This window comes from Mandrillus leucophaeus, unplaced genomic scaffold (genome assembly GCF_000951045.1).
Source record: "Mandrillus leucophaeus isolate KB7577 unplaced genomic scaffold, Mleu.le_1.0 Scaffold168, whole genome shotgun sequence".
Taxonomy (NCBI): domain Eukaryota; kingdom Metazoa; phylum Chordata; class Mammalia; order Primates; family Cercopithecidae; genus Mandrillus; species Mandrillus leucophaeus.
The window spans coordinates 1,714,664-1,730,614 of NW_012101676.1; the positions used below are offsets into that span (position 1 = coordinate 1,714,664).

At 38.5% G+C, this 15,951-nt stretch overlaps 1 protein-coding gene across 3 annotated transcripts in view; it reads left to right on the forward strand.

Annotated features, from left to right (window-relative positions):
- Nucleotides 1–15,951, forward strand: part of TPTE2 (transmembrane phosphoinositide 3-phosphatase and tensin homolog 2) — a 113,834-nt gene that overhangs the window by 65,467 nt on the left and 32,416 nt on the right. For 2 of the 3 annotated variants that reach the window (XM_011976533.1, XM_011976534.1), the window contains 6 exons: nucleotides 2,941–3,040; nucleotides 3,186–3,249; nucleotides 3,989–4,053; nucleotides 11,870–11,930; nucleotides 12,733–12,814; nucleotides 12,913–13,001. In XM_011976533.1, the coding sequence (XP_011831923.1) occupies nucleotides 2,941–3,040; nucleotides 3,186–3,249; nucleotides 3,989–4,053; nucleotides 11,870–11,930; nucleotides 12,733–12,814; nucleotides 12,913–13,001 (461 nt within the window). Of the gene's footprint in view, nucleotides 1–849; nucleotides 970–2,940; nucleotides 3,041–3,185; nucleotides 3,250–3,988; nucleotides 4,054–11,869; nucleotides 11,931–12,732; nucleotides 12,815–12,912; nucleotides 13,002–15,951 lie in introns of all 3 variants that reach the window. The other variant, XM_011976532.1, reaches the window with a different exon arrangement.

Below are 15,951 nucleotides of genomic sequence, written 5' to 3' on the forward strand. Positions count from 1 at the left end.
TCCAAAAATTACCTGGGTGTGGTGCCGGGCGCCTGTAATCCCAGCTACTTGTGAGGCTGAGGCAGGAGAATCGTTTGAACCCAGGAGGTGGAGGTTGCAGTGAGCCAAGATGGTGCCATTGCACTCCAGCCTGGGTAACAACACTGAAACTCCATCTCAAAAAGAAAAGAAAAAAAAAAAGAGATCCTGTCATTTGGAACAACATGAATGGAACTGGAGATCACTATGTTTGTTAGGTGACGTAAGCCAGGCACAGAAGGACAAACCTCACATGTTCTCACTTATTTTGGGGCTCCAGAAAAAAAAAACAATTGAACTGATAGATCTAGAGAGTAGAAGAATGGTCATCAGAGGCTGGGAGTGGTAGTAGGGGCTTGGGGGTGGGAGATAGAGATGGTTAATGGATACAAAAAAATAGAATGAGTAACGCCTACTATTTGATAGCACAACAGATTGACCATGGTCAACAATAACTTGATTGTATATTTTTAACTGACTGAAAGAGTGTAATTGGGGTGTTTGTAACGTGAATGATAAATGCTTGAGGGGATAGATACCCCACTGTCCACGATAAGGGTGATTATTACGCATTTAGTTGTATCATGGCACTTGAATTGCCATGTTGGTGCTTTAGTCATATATATGTGTCAAATGATGAATGTAACTTTATTGTTTGAAAACGTCCCATGAATGTTATATTTTCCCCTTAGTCTACTCTAGAAAATACATTTTAAATAATTCATGAAAGTAGAATTCTTAATGTGGATGAGTCAATAGTTTGTGTTCTTTAAATATCCTATCTCTTCTTGCAGGGGGGAATGAACTTTGTTTGTTTGTTTTATATTACAGGAGACAGCGGTATTTTTCTGACTTACTTAACGTTTTAGATACCGCCATTATTGTGACTCCTCTGCTGGTTGATGTCGTTTACATTTTTTTTGACATTAAGTTTCTTAGGAATATTCCCAGGTATGAAATGTAAGACTTACCTCTCTTAAAGTTTTTCATTAATTTTGCATTTTCTGTGGCTTTTATTCTATATAATCTTTTAAACTTCAAATGTTCTCATTCTATACCAAATACATTACTTTAAAATGAAATGTTTAGGTAAATTCCCACACACTTTGAAACTAAAAGATTGTGACATCTGGGGAGCAGTGAAGAGCATACACACTAAGTACCATTAATTGAATAAAGAAGATGGGGCTGGGCACGGTGGCGCAAGCCTGTAATCCCAGCACTTTGGGAAGCCGAGACGGGCGGATCACGAGGTCAGGAGATCGAGACTATCCTGGCTAACATGGTGAAACCCCGTCTCTACTAAAAAATACAAAAAATTAGCCAGGCGAGGTGGCGGCGCCTGTGGTCCCAGCTACTCGGGAGGCTGAGGCAGGAGAATGGCGTAAACCCGAGAGATGGAGCTTGCAGTGAGCTGAGATCTGGCCACTGTACTCCAGCCTGGGCAACAGAGTGAGACTCCGTCTCAAAAAAAAAAAAAAAAAAAAAAAAAGATGTAGTACCCAAAGAAGGACCTTTACTCTTGTACTAACTTTAACTTCCTACATTTCGAAGTTCTCATCAAATTCCCACTTGTATCATTTTTTGGCCTTTTGGCTAAGATCAAGTATAATATTCTTATCAGTTTAATATGTGCTATATCAAAAAATTTTATATTAAAAACAATTCCCCTCTGTGCTTCAACTACAAATCCCTTACACACGAAATGTTCTGTGTGGATTTTTCCTACAACCAAGAGGAAATTTATTTGAGCATATGCAAAATTTGAGTGACTTCAATCATGAGTTTCTAAAAAATAGCAAACAGAACAGAAACTAGGAGATACAGGTGTAGCAACACAATGGTAGAGTTTTGCAGTATAGTTGTGGTAGAAACAAAGAAAGCGCAGGCAAAGTTAGAACTGTTAGGGATTAGGAAACTAAAGAGTGTATGAGGACCTGGTGACTTTTTTTTTTTTTTTCTTTTTTTACTGTGACAGGAAAATGAAAGAGCAAATGTATAGTGGGATGTAGATGGTGGCTTCTTAAGCTTGTTCATGGGTCAAATAGCTGATTTCTTTTCATACCCTAGCTTCCCTAGACTACAGCTCAGGCCCCAACTAAGCGTGTTAAGTGATAGGCTTTTGGAGTTATTTGAAAATAACCTTAGCCAATGTGGTCCTCTGACTAGAAACCTCAGCATCACTTGAGAGCTTGCTAGAAATATAAGAAGAAAAATACCTTAGGCCCCACCCTGGACCCACTGAATCAGTATCTCTGGGACCCAGCAATCTGCAGCTTAACAAGCTTTTCCAGATGGCTGTTATTTACGTGTGCCCAAATCAGAGAAGCACTAGTCCATACCGTCAGTTCTCTGCCTCAGTGTTTCTGATGGTGGTAGAGATACCAGCCAGCACACTTTGTAAGTATCTCAGTCTGTTGCCTGCCTGATCTGCATTAGCAGCTGTACTGAACCTCTCTTACTCATGGGAATAACAGAGATGAACAAGAATAAGCAATTTGTTTTGATGTGGAAAAATTGAAAATGCTAGTCTTAAATGCCAAAATTAAATTAACAAATGCTAAGTGTCTATTGTATCACTATTTCTCTAGACCAGAATTTCTCAACCTCAGCATTACTGACATTTTGGGCCAGATCATTGTCATGAGAGGGTAGTGAGCAGTTATATTAATTGCAGGATGTTTAGCAAAATTCCTGGCCTCTATCCACTAGATGTAAGTCTCACACACACACACACCCACACAGGCACACACCAGTTGGGAAAACCTAAATGCCTCCGGACATTGCCAAATATCCCCAAGGTAGGTAATTGGGGAGAAGAGGGAAAATTGCCTCTGGTTAACAACTGCTGCTCTAGACGTAGTTTATATTGATAAAATTCTGTTTCTGAAGCAAAAATGGATCTTTTAAATTTATTGTTAGATGGATACATTTAGTTCGACTTGTACGACTTATTATTCTGATAAGAATTTTTCATCTGATTCATCAAAAAAGACAACTTGAAAAGCTGATGAGAAGGCTGGTAAGTGGCAAAACATGCTTATGATTCAGAAAAACTATTTTGTGTTTTGGGACCCATTGGCAAGGGTTGATATCTATGCTGTATAATGTTTTTATTTTTATGTTGATGAATGTTTCACAAACTAACGATGATTTTAAACTCTCAGGTTTCAGAAAACAAAAGGCGATACACAAGGGATGGATTTGACCTAGACCTCACTTATGTTACAGGTTTGTGACACTTAACTGTTGATTTACTTGTATTACTTCACTTTTTCTTGTAATTGTATATTTTTTTGCCTCATCTAAGACACATTCATTCAAAATATTCTTTATTCATGAGGATATATGCCACTGTGATAGTGTGACACATTTGTGGTTTAGCCTTGGCAATGGAAGATCTGCATGTCTTCTCAATTCAGGACTACTCAGTTGCAGCATAGGAACTTGAATGGATTTTCAGCTGACTCCATTTCAGTTTCAATTTATTAAGCTCTAGTAGTTATTCTGAGTCTCAAGGATCCCAGAGAGACCTCTTCTCATCCTAGAACCCCAGAGAATGAGGTCAGTGCTTTGTAGATCTCAGGTTTTCTGAGTCAGAGGGCTGCAAAGCACCTTGGGAGTTCCCACCTTCACTGGTGCCCAGAACTCTTGGATTTTCTCTGGTATTTAAGATACGAAATAAATTCTAAGAACAGGGAGAGCTCCATACTGAGGCCAACATAAGTACATGGCATACGGTTAGTACTAGTGGAGTCTTAAGAACGCCATGCCAGTTTAATGGTCATTATGTTGGATCATTTAATATGTTATTTGATTATCCTGAATATTAGCTCTTTTCTGTCAACCTCAATCTTAAAAGTTTTTTTTTTTTCTGTGAAAATGGAGTCTGATCATGTATAAATTAATTTTTTGTATGTCATAAGAAATCTATAATAATGTTTTTAATAGTGATGGTTTTGATTTTCAGAACGTATTATTGCTATGTCATTTCCATCTTCTGGAAGGCAGTCTTTCTATAGAAATCCAATTGAGGTAAGGGTCTTTATCTGACAAATACTCATTTATCAGTGAATGCAGACTATGTAGTCACAAGTTTAATATTGACCCAGATATGGCAGTGTTCTTTTAAAAATGTACTCTTTAAAGTAAAAAAAATCATAATGAACTGATACCAGTTACAATTGTGCCAGTGGTTACAAACCACCCCAAAACTTTTACTGGCTTATAACAGCAACTATTTATTTGGCCCATGACACTATGGTTTGTGAATTTGGGATGGGCTTAACTGTCCAATTCAGGTGCCTGCAGAAAGGATTTCTTGTCTCAACTAAGCCCATTCAGCTATCTGTGGGCAGCTACTGGGTCATCTGAGGACTGACTAGTCTAAAATGACTTGGCTACCCTCAACTGACAGAGCAACCGCATGCTACACGCACCCCCCAAGGCCCAAGGCCCGTCCCATCTGGCACCCACTGCTGCCAACAGCCCCACCCCCTTCACCAGCAGAGCCACCATATGCTGCATGCACTTCTAAGGCACTGAGGACTGGCCTGCCTGGTGCCCAACCTGCTGGTGGCAATACCCCACAACTAGCAAAGCCATTGCACCTAGCATGCATATGCCTAGGGCCTGAGAACTCATCTGAATGATGGCTCACAGACCAAAAAAACCATACCACTGTCTCCACACTCACCATCAGGCCACTGAGGCACTCACAGACACCACTGAATGCTGATTACAGCCAAAAAAGTCACATGAAGACTATAATACTGCACCCACCCAGAACCAAAGTCAAAGCACCCGACTCAATGAACACTATAGGAGGCAACTATTGGAAGAAGTATTTCTCTATGAAAGCTCCCTAACATTGGAAGAGGCAACTGTTCCCCCAGATGTGCAAAAATCAATTTAGGGCCCCAAGAAACATAAAAAGCAAGGAAACATTACACCTCCAAAGAAACACAATAATTTCCCATTAGCAGACCCTAAATTTTAAGAGTATATCAAATGGCTAAGAAGGAATTCAAAATAATGATCTTAAGGAAACTCTGTGAGATGCAGAGAATATAGATAAATCAATGAAATTAGAAAAACAATTTATGATCTTATGAGAAATTCAACAGGGATATATATGTCATTAAAAACCAACAGAGATCTTGGAGCTGAAGAATTTAAGGAATAAAATAATAATACCATCAAGAGTCCAGGTGCAGTGGTTCACACCTGTTATCCCAGCACTTCGGGAGGCCAACGCAGTGGATCACTTGAGGCTAGGAGTTCAGGACAAGCCTGATTAACATGGTGAAATCCTGTCTCTAAAAAATACAAAAATTAGTTGGGCTTGGTGGCGCATGCCTGCAATCTACTTGGGAGGTTGAGACATGAGAATTGCTTGAACCCAGGAGGTGGAGGTCGCAGTGAGCCAAGATTGTACCACTGCACTCCAGTCTGGGTGGCAGAGCGAGACCCTGTCTCAAAAAAAAAAAAAAAAAAAAAGTACAATCAAGAGGTTTAAAAACAGACATGGGAGAGATATGGCCAAAATCTAGGAAGCTCAAAGGTTCTCAAATAGATTCAACCCAAAAAGTTCTTCTCTGAGGTGCATAATAGTCAAACTGTCAAAAGTCAAAAAGAGGGAATATTCGTTAGGTGTGGTGGCTCACACCTGTTATCCCAGCACTTTGGGAGGCAGAGGCGGGTAGATCACTTGAGGCCAGGAGTTCAAGATGAGCACAGCCAACATGTTTCCGTTTTCACTAATAATACAAAAACATCAGCTGGGTGTGGTGGCATGAACCTGTACTTCCAGTTACTTGGGAGGCTGAATCACAAGAATTGCTTAAACCCAGGAGGTAGAGGTTGCAGTGGGCCAAGATCACACCACTGCACTACAGGCTGGGTGACAGAGCGAGACTGTATCCAAAAAAAAAACAAAAACAAAAAAAACAAAAACACAGAAATATCAAAAACAGCAAGAAAAAAGCATCAAGTCACGTATAAGGGAACCTCCATTTGATTAACAGTGGATTTCCCAGTGGAAATATTTCTAAATATTTGCTATTGGTATATAGGAACATAACTAATTTTTGCTTATTGACTTTTGTTTATTTGTTTGTCTTAAGACAGGGCCTTGCTCTGTCACCATAGGCTGGAGTGAAGTGGCACCTGGGCTCAAGCAATTCTCCCACCTCAGTCTCCCACATAGCTGGGACTATAAGCAGGCATCACCACACTTGGCTAATTTTTTTTTTATTAATTTTTGTAGAGAAGGAGTCTCTCTGGTCTCATTGACCCAGGCTGCTCTTGAATTCCTGGATTCAAGCAATCCTTCCACCTCAGCCTCCCAAAGTGCTGGGATTACAGGTGTGAACCACCACACCTGGCCTTGGATGTTGACTTTACATCTAGCATCCTTCGTAAATTCACACATTCATTTTAATCATGAATGTGTAGATTCCCTGGGATTTTTTAAATGTATACAATCATATAAAGTTACTACTTTCTTCCCACTTTTTATACTTTTTTTTCTTTCTTTATTGAATTATCTAGGACTTTCACTGTAATATTGAATAGAAATGGTAAGAGGAGGCAGCCTTGTCCTGTTCCCAAACTTGGGTGGAAGGAATTTCATGCTTCACTATTTGAAATGGTGTTTGCTATAGGCTTTTGTAGTCATTCTTTACTAGATTAAGACAGTCCATTTATTTCTAGTTTGCTAAAAGTTTTGAATCATGAATTGGTATTGAATATATCAGATATTTTTTCTGCATCAATCAAGATAATCAAAATGTTTTTCTGTTAGTCCATTAATGAGATTTTCAAATGTTAAACTAACCTTTTTAATTTTTGGAATAAATTCCTTTTGGTCTTAATGTATTATCCTTTTTATATAACACTAGATTCTATTTGCTAATATTTTATGTAGAACTTTTCATCTGTGTTCATAAGTGATATGTGGTTTTCTTTCCTTGAAATGTCTTTATCAGCTGGTCTACAATTACCTTAGCTTAGGTGTCTTGGGTAACTCCTATCTGCTCAACTCATCTTCATCCTCCATCAGGATGAATATGAGGGATATGTTTCAAGGTAATAGCAAAAGGAAAGAGCTAGAGTAGGATCTTGCAAGTGCTTTTGCAAGCCTCTCCTTTGTGGCATCCCCGTGGCCAAATCAATTCATATAATGGAACACAAAATTAGAGTGAAAGGATACTATGAGGGGAAATGTGAGGGCTTAGATTCAGGAAAAGTTGAAGAATTGAGACCATTGATGAAATGATTCTACCTTATTCTCAGGCAGGGAAGCATTTTTATACATGCAGATAGTTCACAAGAAATAACTGATATATAGTCATAGACTCAAGACTTCAGCAATTGTATAAAAATACATTTGTAAATACCTAAAGACCTTGAAGAGAAGGGTCTGAACCACATCTCAGCCAGGTTATGCTATTCACAGCTAAGACATGACTCTGCCACTCCCTTGGCCAATTTTGAAAATTGTTTCAAACTATTTATTTGAGGTGGAATTACCTTTTGTCACTTCTAATGGGCACAGTCATGGAGTAATGTGACCAGGGCCCACTGGATGGGTCATGGCACTTGAGGGCAGCCATCCCAAAATTTCCAGATTCCATCTTTATGGGTAAAACATCTCTTGATTGCTAATATTGTTTTTAAAGCAGGTTAAGCTAATAACTGTGAGTTAATTATAGCATGTCTATTTTGAGCCAATTTTCTTTCAGTAGATTCGGTGGTGACTAATATAAATTTGGCAACACTTAATATTAGCTGGGGTGATTTTAAAAAGCCAAAACCTTTTAGAATGTAAAGCAAAACAGAGACATTCCTGTTTCCTTCTGGGGTGATCTCTAGGCTCTTGGTTTCTATCAGTTATTAAACTGTTATCTCCTTGGGGCATTGACAAAGTACTAATGAGTCATTGATTGCTTTACCTTTTTTTTTTTTTTTCCGAGACGGAGTCTGGCTCTGTCACCCAGGCTGGAGTGCAGTGGTGTGATCTCGGCTCACTGCAAGCTCCGCCTCCCGGGTTCACGCCATTCTCCTGCCTCAGCCTCCCGAGTAGCTGGGACTACAGGCGCCCGCCACCTCCCCCGGCTAGTTTTTTGTATGTTTTAGTAGAGACGGGGTTTCACCATGTTAGCCAGGATGGTCTCAATCTCCTGACCTCGTGATCCGCCTATCTTGGCCTCCCAAAGTGCTGGGATTACAGGCTTGAGCCACCGCGCCCGGCCCCTTTACCATTTTTAATCAGAGTGTCCAAAAAGGAGGTAATCATGTGTTTTAATAAATTCCACAAATCCTAAACCACCCGAAAAGCAAATCTACCATCCGTATTAATATTTAGTCTTTCATCTTTGCCAGAGTGCAGCCCCAAATCTAAGTTACTAGTTCAGCTGCCTGGGCAGGCTGGGAATCGGGCCATGGAGCCCTCAGTGGTTGCATGTTCACTGGTAACAGCGTGTCCTGCACTGCGAGTGTCTCTGTCATATTTGAGAACCATCTACAAAGCGCATTGAATCAAGGTTGACTAAAAGGGAGAAGATTCAAATCCAGGCATACTTAACTCCTGAGAGGATGCTGAACAGTCATGTGATTCCCCTTTATTCTTAAAAGGGATTAAAGTTGCAGGGTTACATTTTGAATAACAGCGAATATGCAAAGCAGACATTACAGTTTCATAAGTGGTAAATTGACTAGTGGGGAAATGTCAGATGCTGCCTTGAAGTAGCAAAAACTGTAGAGATGCAGGACCCTAGAGTCAGTGGAGAGACAAGCGCTGTGGTGGAAGCATCAACACGTTTGGCCACTGCCACCACCTCATGCAAGTACAGAAGTATACCTTTGCCTCCAAGTCAAGGCACGTGCTGAGACAGGCAGAGAGAAGAGTTGGTAGATTTAGGAAAACCCGAAGGTGGAGGTTGTTGTAAGAAGGCTTTCAAAGAGAAGACAGCATTTTCTACTTTTGCATCACAACGAAGAGTTTCAGAAATTATAAACTTAGTAAGCCCATGCAAAGGCTGAGCTATTGAGAAAAATCAGCTATACAATTACCTACTTTCCTACAATCTTCTTAGCCATCTTTTAATTTCTGTTCCTGGTAGAATTGAATGCACTTAATTCTGGCTGAAAACAGAAACTGTCCATCTGGTGACAGATTGTGACCAGAAAAATGTAGATTCTTGGCAGAGTTGAAATTTTTTCTAGATTCTTGATGTCCTTTTTCACCTAATTTGGATAAGAGGTATTTAGAGTCTTCAGTAAACTACTTAGATCAGAAAACGCAGCAGTAAATCATCTAAATATTGAGTCTATATATATAGATGATTTAGACATTGAGACAACTAGGAAGTGGATTCGGAAAAATCCCTAAAGCTCAACCATCCAGGTATATTTGTTTTCCCATGAAAAAGCAAATATTGACTGTTTTTCTATATGTGTATACTAAGGAAGGCTGCACATAAATTACCAGTGTGAGATACTTACTTATTGAGAGGATGAAGGACAGGGACAGGCGCGGTGGCTCACACCTGTAATCCCAGCACTTTGGGAGGCCGAGGAGGGTGGATCACCTGAGGTCAGGAGTTCAAAACCAGCCTGGCTGACATGGTGAAACCCCGTCTCTACTAAAAATACAAAAAATTAGCCAGGTGTAGTGGCGGGCGCTTGTAATCCCAGCTACTCAGGAGGCTGAGGCAGGAGAATTGCTTGAACCTGGGAGGCGGAGGTTGCAGTGAGCTGATATTGCACCATTGCACTCCAACCTGGGCAACAAGAGTGACACTCCATCTTAAAATAAAACAAAATAAAATAAAATAAAGTAAAATAAAATGAAGGACAGGACAGTATTCTAATGGTTGCATGATATTTCATTAGCGCTGTGATTAACCTGTAATGTTGGACATTTAAGTGTCACTATAATCAATAATACAGCAACAGACATCTTTGCGCATAGGCTTTTTCTGTATAGAGTGCTAGGAGTGAAATTACCTAGCTAAGAGTATGAATATTTTTAGGGTTCTTAATATATCTTGCCAAATCCAAGAGCAGTTGTATTCTTGTATCAACAATAAATAAAAGTTTTGAATTTCATGCCTTATTTTGCCAGCATTGGATTTTCTCATTAAAAGAGAAAGGGTTGGCCGGGCGCGGTGGCTCAAGCCTGTAATCCCAGCGCTTTGGGAGGCCGAGACGGGCGGATCGCGAGGTCAGGAGATCGAGACCATCCTGGCTAACACAGTGAAACCCCGTCTCTACTAAAAAATACAAAAAAATATGGGCATTGTGGTGCACACGTGTAGTCCCAGCTACTCGGGAGGCTGAGGCAGGAGAATGGTGTGAACCCGGGAGGCGGAGCTTGCAGTGAGCTGAGATCCAGCCAATGCACTCCAGCCTGGGCAACAAGCAAGACTCCGTCTCAAAAAAAAAAAAAAAAAGAGAAAGGGTTAATTTCATGGGTGCAAATGGCATGTCATTGTTTTGACTTCTTTGTTGGTGACACTGAATATTTATGTAGGTTGTTAATCAGTTGGATTTTCTCTTTTATGAATTGTTTATGTCCTTGGCCCATTTATCTATAAGGTGAGTGAGTAATATTTAAGTTGTTGTTAATGAATTATTAATTTATCATACTAGGCATAGTCCCCAGTCAGTCAATTTTTCTGAAAAATTGTTTCCCCTGTTATTCATTATAGCATTTTTAAGCAGAAATTTCAGATTTTTATGAAGTCAAACCTAAGCCTGTTGATCTTCCACTGATTCAACACTTTCAGTTTTTCCTCATCCAAAGAACTGATTAAAATTTGCTTAAATTTCTCATAGATATTTGTAGTTTTTATATGTGATTTCTAAACCCGTATGGATTTTATGTAAGAAATTCCATGAATTCTGAAGTATATAAAACTGTTCATCCTTGCCTCCCCCACTGTGCAGATTCCGAGTGTTCATCTTTTCGACTTACAATTTCTTCCTAACAGAGATAGCCAGTTGAATAAATGGATGACTTTAGTACCTTAATTTTATTTTTCTCAATATTAAGCCACTAAATGCTGCTCTGAGGGTAGCATACTAATCAGTTTTAAAATTTTGTGTCATTTTTGTTGTTGCACAGAGATACATACGTGTGTGTATGTTTCAGAAAGATATTTACTGAAAGTTGGATTCATATAGTGGTATTAACTGTATTTTAAATAATAACTACTATTTGTTTTTCATTTTAAAGGTTACACATATGTATACATTATATATACACACACTTATAGGTACACATATATCTTCATTTAAAAAATAGGAGAACAGATGAGCCAAAAAAGTCTCCATATTGTTACCAGTTATTTCAAATTTGATATGTTTATCTTTTTCTATCACGCATATACACAATCATACTATATACTTTTTGCATGTATTTGTTTACATAGTGCTTAGGTAGACTGTAATATGCAGATCACTCTCTAAAGATGTATCTATTCCGAATTAAATAAGAACCAATATGAATTAGATTTAAACAAGAACCACATTAACTGTGAATTAATGATTTAGAACAAATTACTTAAAGTTAGTTCACCAGCTAATTTCCTTATCTGATAGCTTTAAACAGTGTGTATTTACAATAGAGACTCATCTGAGTGGCCAAACGCACTTTGTGGACTATTTGAAAAATCACAGTGGATTAGAACTTGAAATTTGCATACCCTCGTATTCCCTGAATCTCCCCTAGAAGATGCGAGTGAGAGACAAATTAATCAAAGTAATAACCATTGTAGGTTCCCCCTAGGAAATAGCTTATGTTGGTGCCATGTAAATATGCAAGCTATGTGTTTGTCTTTTTTAGGAAGTCGTGCGGTTTCTGGATAAGAAACATCCAAATCACTATCGAGTCTATAATCTATGCAGTATGTACATTACTCTATATTTGCTACTGTAGATAGATTATGTAAGAAGATGATTTTGTGTTTTTATTGCACTTAATCATAAGTATTTCGTGGTGGCAAGGAATGAATTTAAAAATCCCCATCTTGGACTGGCCCCATTTAGTAGAAGGAGTTCGCCCAGCAGCACAAAGCACTCTGTGAAGGAGGCGGCTTTGGCAGGACCTGTGAGGCTGGAGTGGAAGCAAACCATTTTAGGGAAGATCTGTTCTAGCGACATTAGGTTTAGAAAAATCTTTCGTTTTTCCTGCCAGATTGTGTTATGAGGACATAGACGATTTAACAAATGAGTCCTCGGCCCCGTCCGCACTGGGCTGTGATGAGAGCAGGACCCTAGATGGGAGAAAAGGAAACACTCTGTGGGAAATAGGCTGTAACCCAGCTTCATACTCTGTCTCTCTTGACTTTTTCCTCCACCTGTATACTCAGTAGACATTTTCAGGGGGCCATCATTTTGGTCAGCTACATTTGCCTCTTGTGTGGTTTCTAACTGCCCTGCAATAATATGATGAATGGTCTGCTAGAAAGTTAAAAATTATACCTATTAAACAGAAATAGTTGAGTTTGGGTTACATGAGATGGATAAACCACTACCATCCTTACGATTTTGAGACCCCGTGTTTGTTTTAGAGCGGCAGGAGCAACTTGGAAAGCTGTTTTTGAAGACAGATAAGGAATTCTAATAAGATATGTTAACTTATTTATAAGTTCATCATTTATTATGTTATCCCCTATAGAGATATGACGTACATATTATTTATTTTAGGTGAAAGAGCTTATGATCCTAAGTACTTCCATAATAGGGTCAGCAGAATCATGATTGATGATCATAATGTCCCCACTCTACAGTAAGTTTTATGCTAAGTTGACTATCAGAAGAGGGCTAAATATATTGGGTTTGATTTTTTGAAAATATTTTAACTAAAAATCTTAAACTTGAAATTAGTGAGATGGTGGTTTTCACCAAGGAAGTAAATGAGTGGATGGCTCAAGATCCTGCAAACATCGTAGCAATTCACTGTAAAGGAGGCAAAGGTAATAACATTTTCCTTTTTATTTCTCCCTTTCTAAAGACATGTAAATATAGATAAAGTACAAGAACAAGATACACATTGCTATTAATACGTATTAACAATTGTTAGCATTTTTAAATATTAGCTCCAAGACTGAAAGAAGGGGAGGAGAAAGGAAAGAGGAGAGGAGGAAGGGCAGGCGATAGGGAGAGGACAAAGAAGGGAAGAAAGCAGGAAAAAAGAACTAAGGAAAGTTGAGCATATTTTCCCTTGTTTTCCTAGTATTTGGATTTCTTTATTTTTGGTTTGCCAGTTTATATCTCTCAAAATACAAACAGTCTTTAATTTTAGAATGTCAGAGTACTTTTATTTTATTTAAGGCTGATCTTTTTAAATTTTTAAATTAACATAAAAATCTATTTATGGTGTACAATATGATGTTTTGATGTATATTAACATTGTGAAATGGTTAAATCAAGCTAATTGACGTATGCATTACTCCACATATTTTTGTGGAGTAATTTAAAATCTCTCTCAGCAATTTTCAAGTATATATTAACTATGGTCACTATGTTGTACAATGAATTTCCTGAACTTATTCTTCCTAATTGAAATTTTGCATCCTTTAATCAACATCTCAGGCTGGGCGCAGTGGCTCACACCTGTAATCCCAGCACTTTGGGAGGCTGAGGCAGGTGGATCACATGGTGAAGCCCTAGCTCTACTAAAAATACAAAACATTAGCTGGGTGTGGTGGCATGCATCTGTAATCCCAGCTACTCGGGAGGCTGAGGCAGAAGAATCACTTGAACCCAGAAGGCAGAGGTTGCAGTGAGCCGAGATTGCACCATTGCACTCCAGCCTGGACAACAACAACAAAATTCCATCTAAAAAATATAATAATAAAGTAAAAACCAATATCTCTACAATTCCCCCAGTTTTGTCCCCCCAGCCCCTGGTAACCACCATTCTACTCTCTGCTTCTATGAATCTGACTTTTTTAGATTCCACAAATAAGTGAGACGTGCAGTATTTGTCTTTGTATGCCTGGCTTATTTCACTTAGCATAGTGTTCTCCAGGTTCATCCGTATTATCTCAAGTGACAGGATATCCTCTCAGGCTGAAGAGTGTGCCTTTATTTGCACATACCACATGTCCTTTATCCATTCCTCCACTGATGACATTTACATGGACTCCATAGCTTGGGTATTAGGAATAATGCTGCAGTGAACGCGGGAGTGCAGATTTCATTTCCTTTGGGTATATACCCAGAAGTGGAATCTCCAAATCATATGGTAGTTCTATTCTTGGTTTTCTGAGGGATCTCAGTGCTGTTTTCCAGAATAACTACTAATTTACATTCACACCAACAGTGTACGAGGGGGATCCCTTTTCTCTACATCCTGACCAACTCTTTTGTCTTTGTGTTAATGACCATCCTAACAGGCGTGAGGATATCACTTTGTGTTTAATTTGCTTTTCCCCGATGATTAACGATGTTTAGCATTTCCTCATATACCTCTTGGCCACTTGTGTGTCTTCTTTTGGGAAATATCTTTTCAGGTTCTTTGCCCATTTTCTAGAGAAGTAACTTGTTCTCTTGCTATTGTGTTGTCTGAGTTCCTTTTTTAAAAAAATCTATTAACCTATTATCGAATGTATGCTTTGTAGATATTTTCTCCCATTCTGTAGGTTGTCTCTTTACTCCATCAGTGTTTCCTTTGCTGTGCAAAAGCATTTTAGTTTGATACAGTATCATTTGTCTACTTTTTCTTTTGTTGCCTATGCTTTTCAGTCATATCCAAAAATATCTTGTCCCAGACCAATGTCAAGAAGATTTTCACCTATGTTTTCTTCTAGTAGTTTTTCAATTTCAGGTTTCACAGTTAAGCATTTACTTTGAGTTGATTTTTGTATATGGGTGAGATAGGGTGTAATTTCATTCTTCCACCAGTTTTCAATTTCAGGTTTCACCGTTAAGCATTTACTTTGAGTTGATTTTTGCATATGGGTGAGACAGGGTGTAATTTCATTCTTCCGCCAGTTTTCAATTTCAGGTTTCACAGTTAAGCATTTACTTTGAGTTGATTTTTGCATATGGGTGAGACAGGGTGCAATTTCATTCTTCCGCCAGTGGATACTCAGTTTGCCCAGTATCGTTTATTGAGTTCCCCATCGTGGACTCTTGGCACCTTTGTTGAACATCAGCTGACTGTAAATGCATGGGTTTATTCTGGGCTTTCTGTTCTGTTCCATTGGTCTGTATGTCTGTTTTTGTTCCAGTAATATTAAGGTTGTTCTTAAACTTTGTGAGAACCTTTAGATTAAGGGAGCCAACAGAGATGCTATTTCAAAAATTATACTGGAATTTTTATAGTCTAATGATACAAAGAAGTTGACATTGGTGGGGTTAAAATGGGGGAAAAAGCCCCATTTTGTAAGTCCAACCAATTTAAGTTTAGCTAGATTTTCTCTCATTCAGGTTTAGGCTTTAAATAATCATATCTAAGCATATTTCACAATTTTTGACAAGCATAAATAATTACATTTTTAGTGGGCTCTAAATCAATTTTTATATCAAATTCCAGGAAAACGTAACACTGTAAACTGACTTACATAATTCAGTAAAATCCAGTTTTAGTCTTATTGGCTAGTTTCAACACATTAGTTAATATACAGGTTCTGTGTTTAGCTCTACAGATTGGAATATTGTATATAAACTGGCAGTTTACAATACCATAGTTAAATTAAGAATATAGAGGCTGAATCATTTGAAATTGGCAGTTTTTAAGCATCTTTTGCTTTAAAAATGGCCATTTCACATTGCCCAACCTAAAATGTTATTATTCAAGAAGTTAGCATCAGTTTTCTATTAACTAATGCTAATTCCTTGCTTGAAGGAAAGCACTCATTTCAAATTTGACTTTTTTCTTTTTTTCTGAGAGGGGGTTTACATTATTCTGTGTTCACA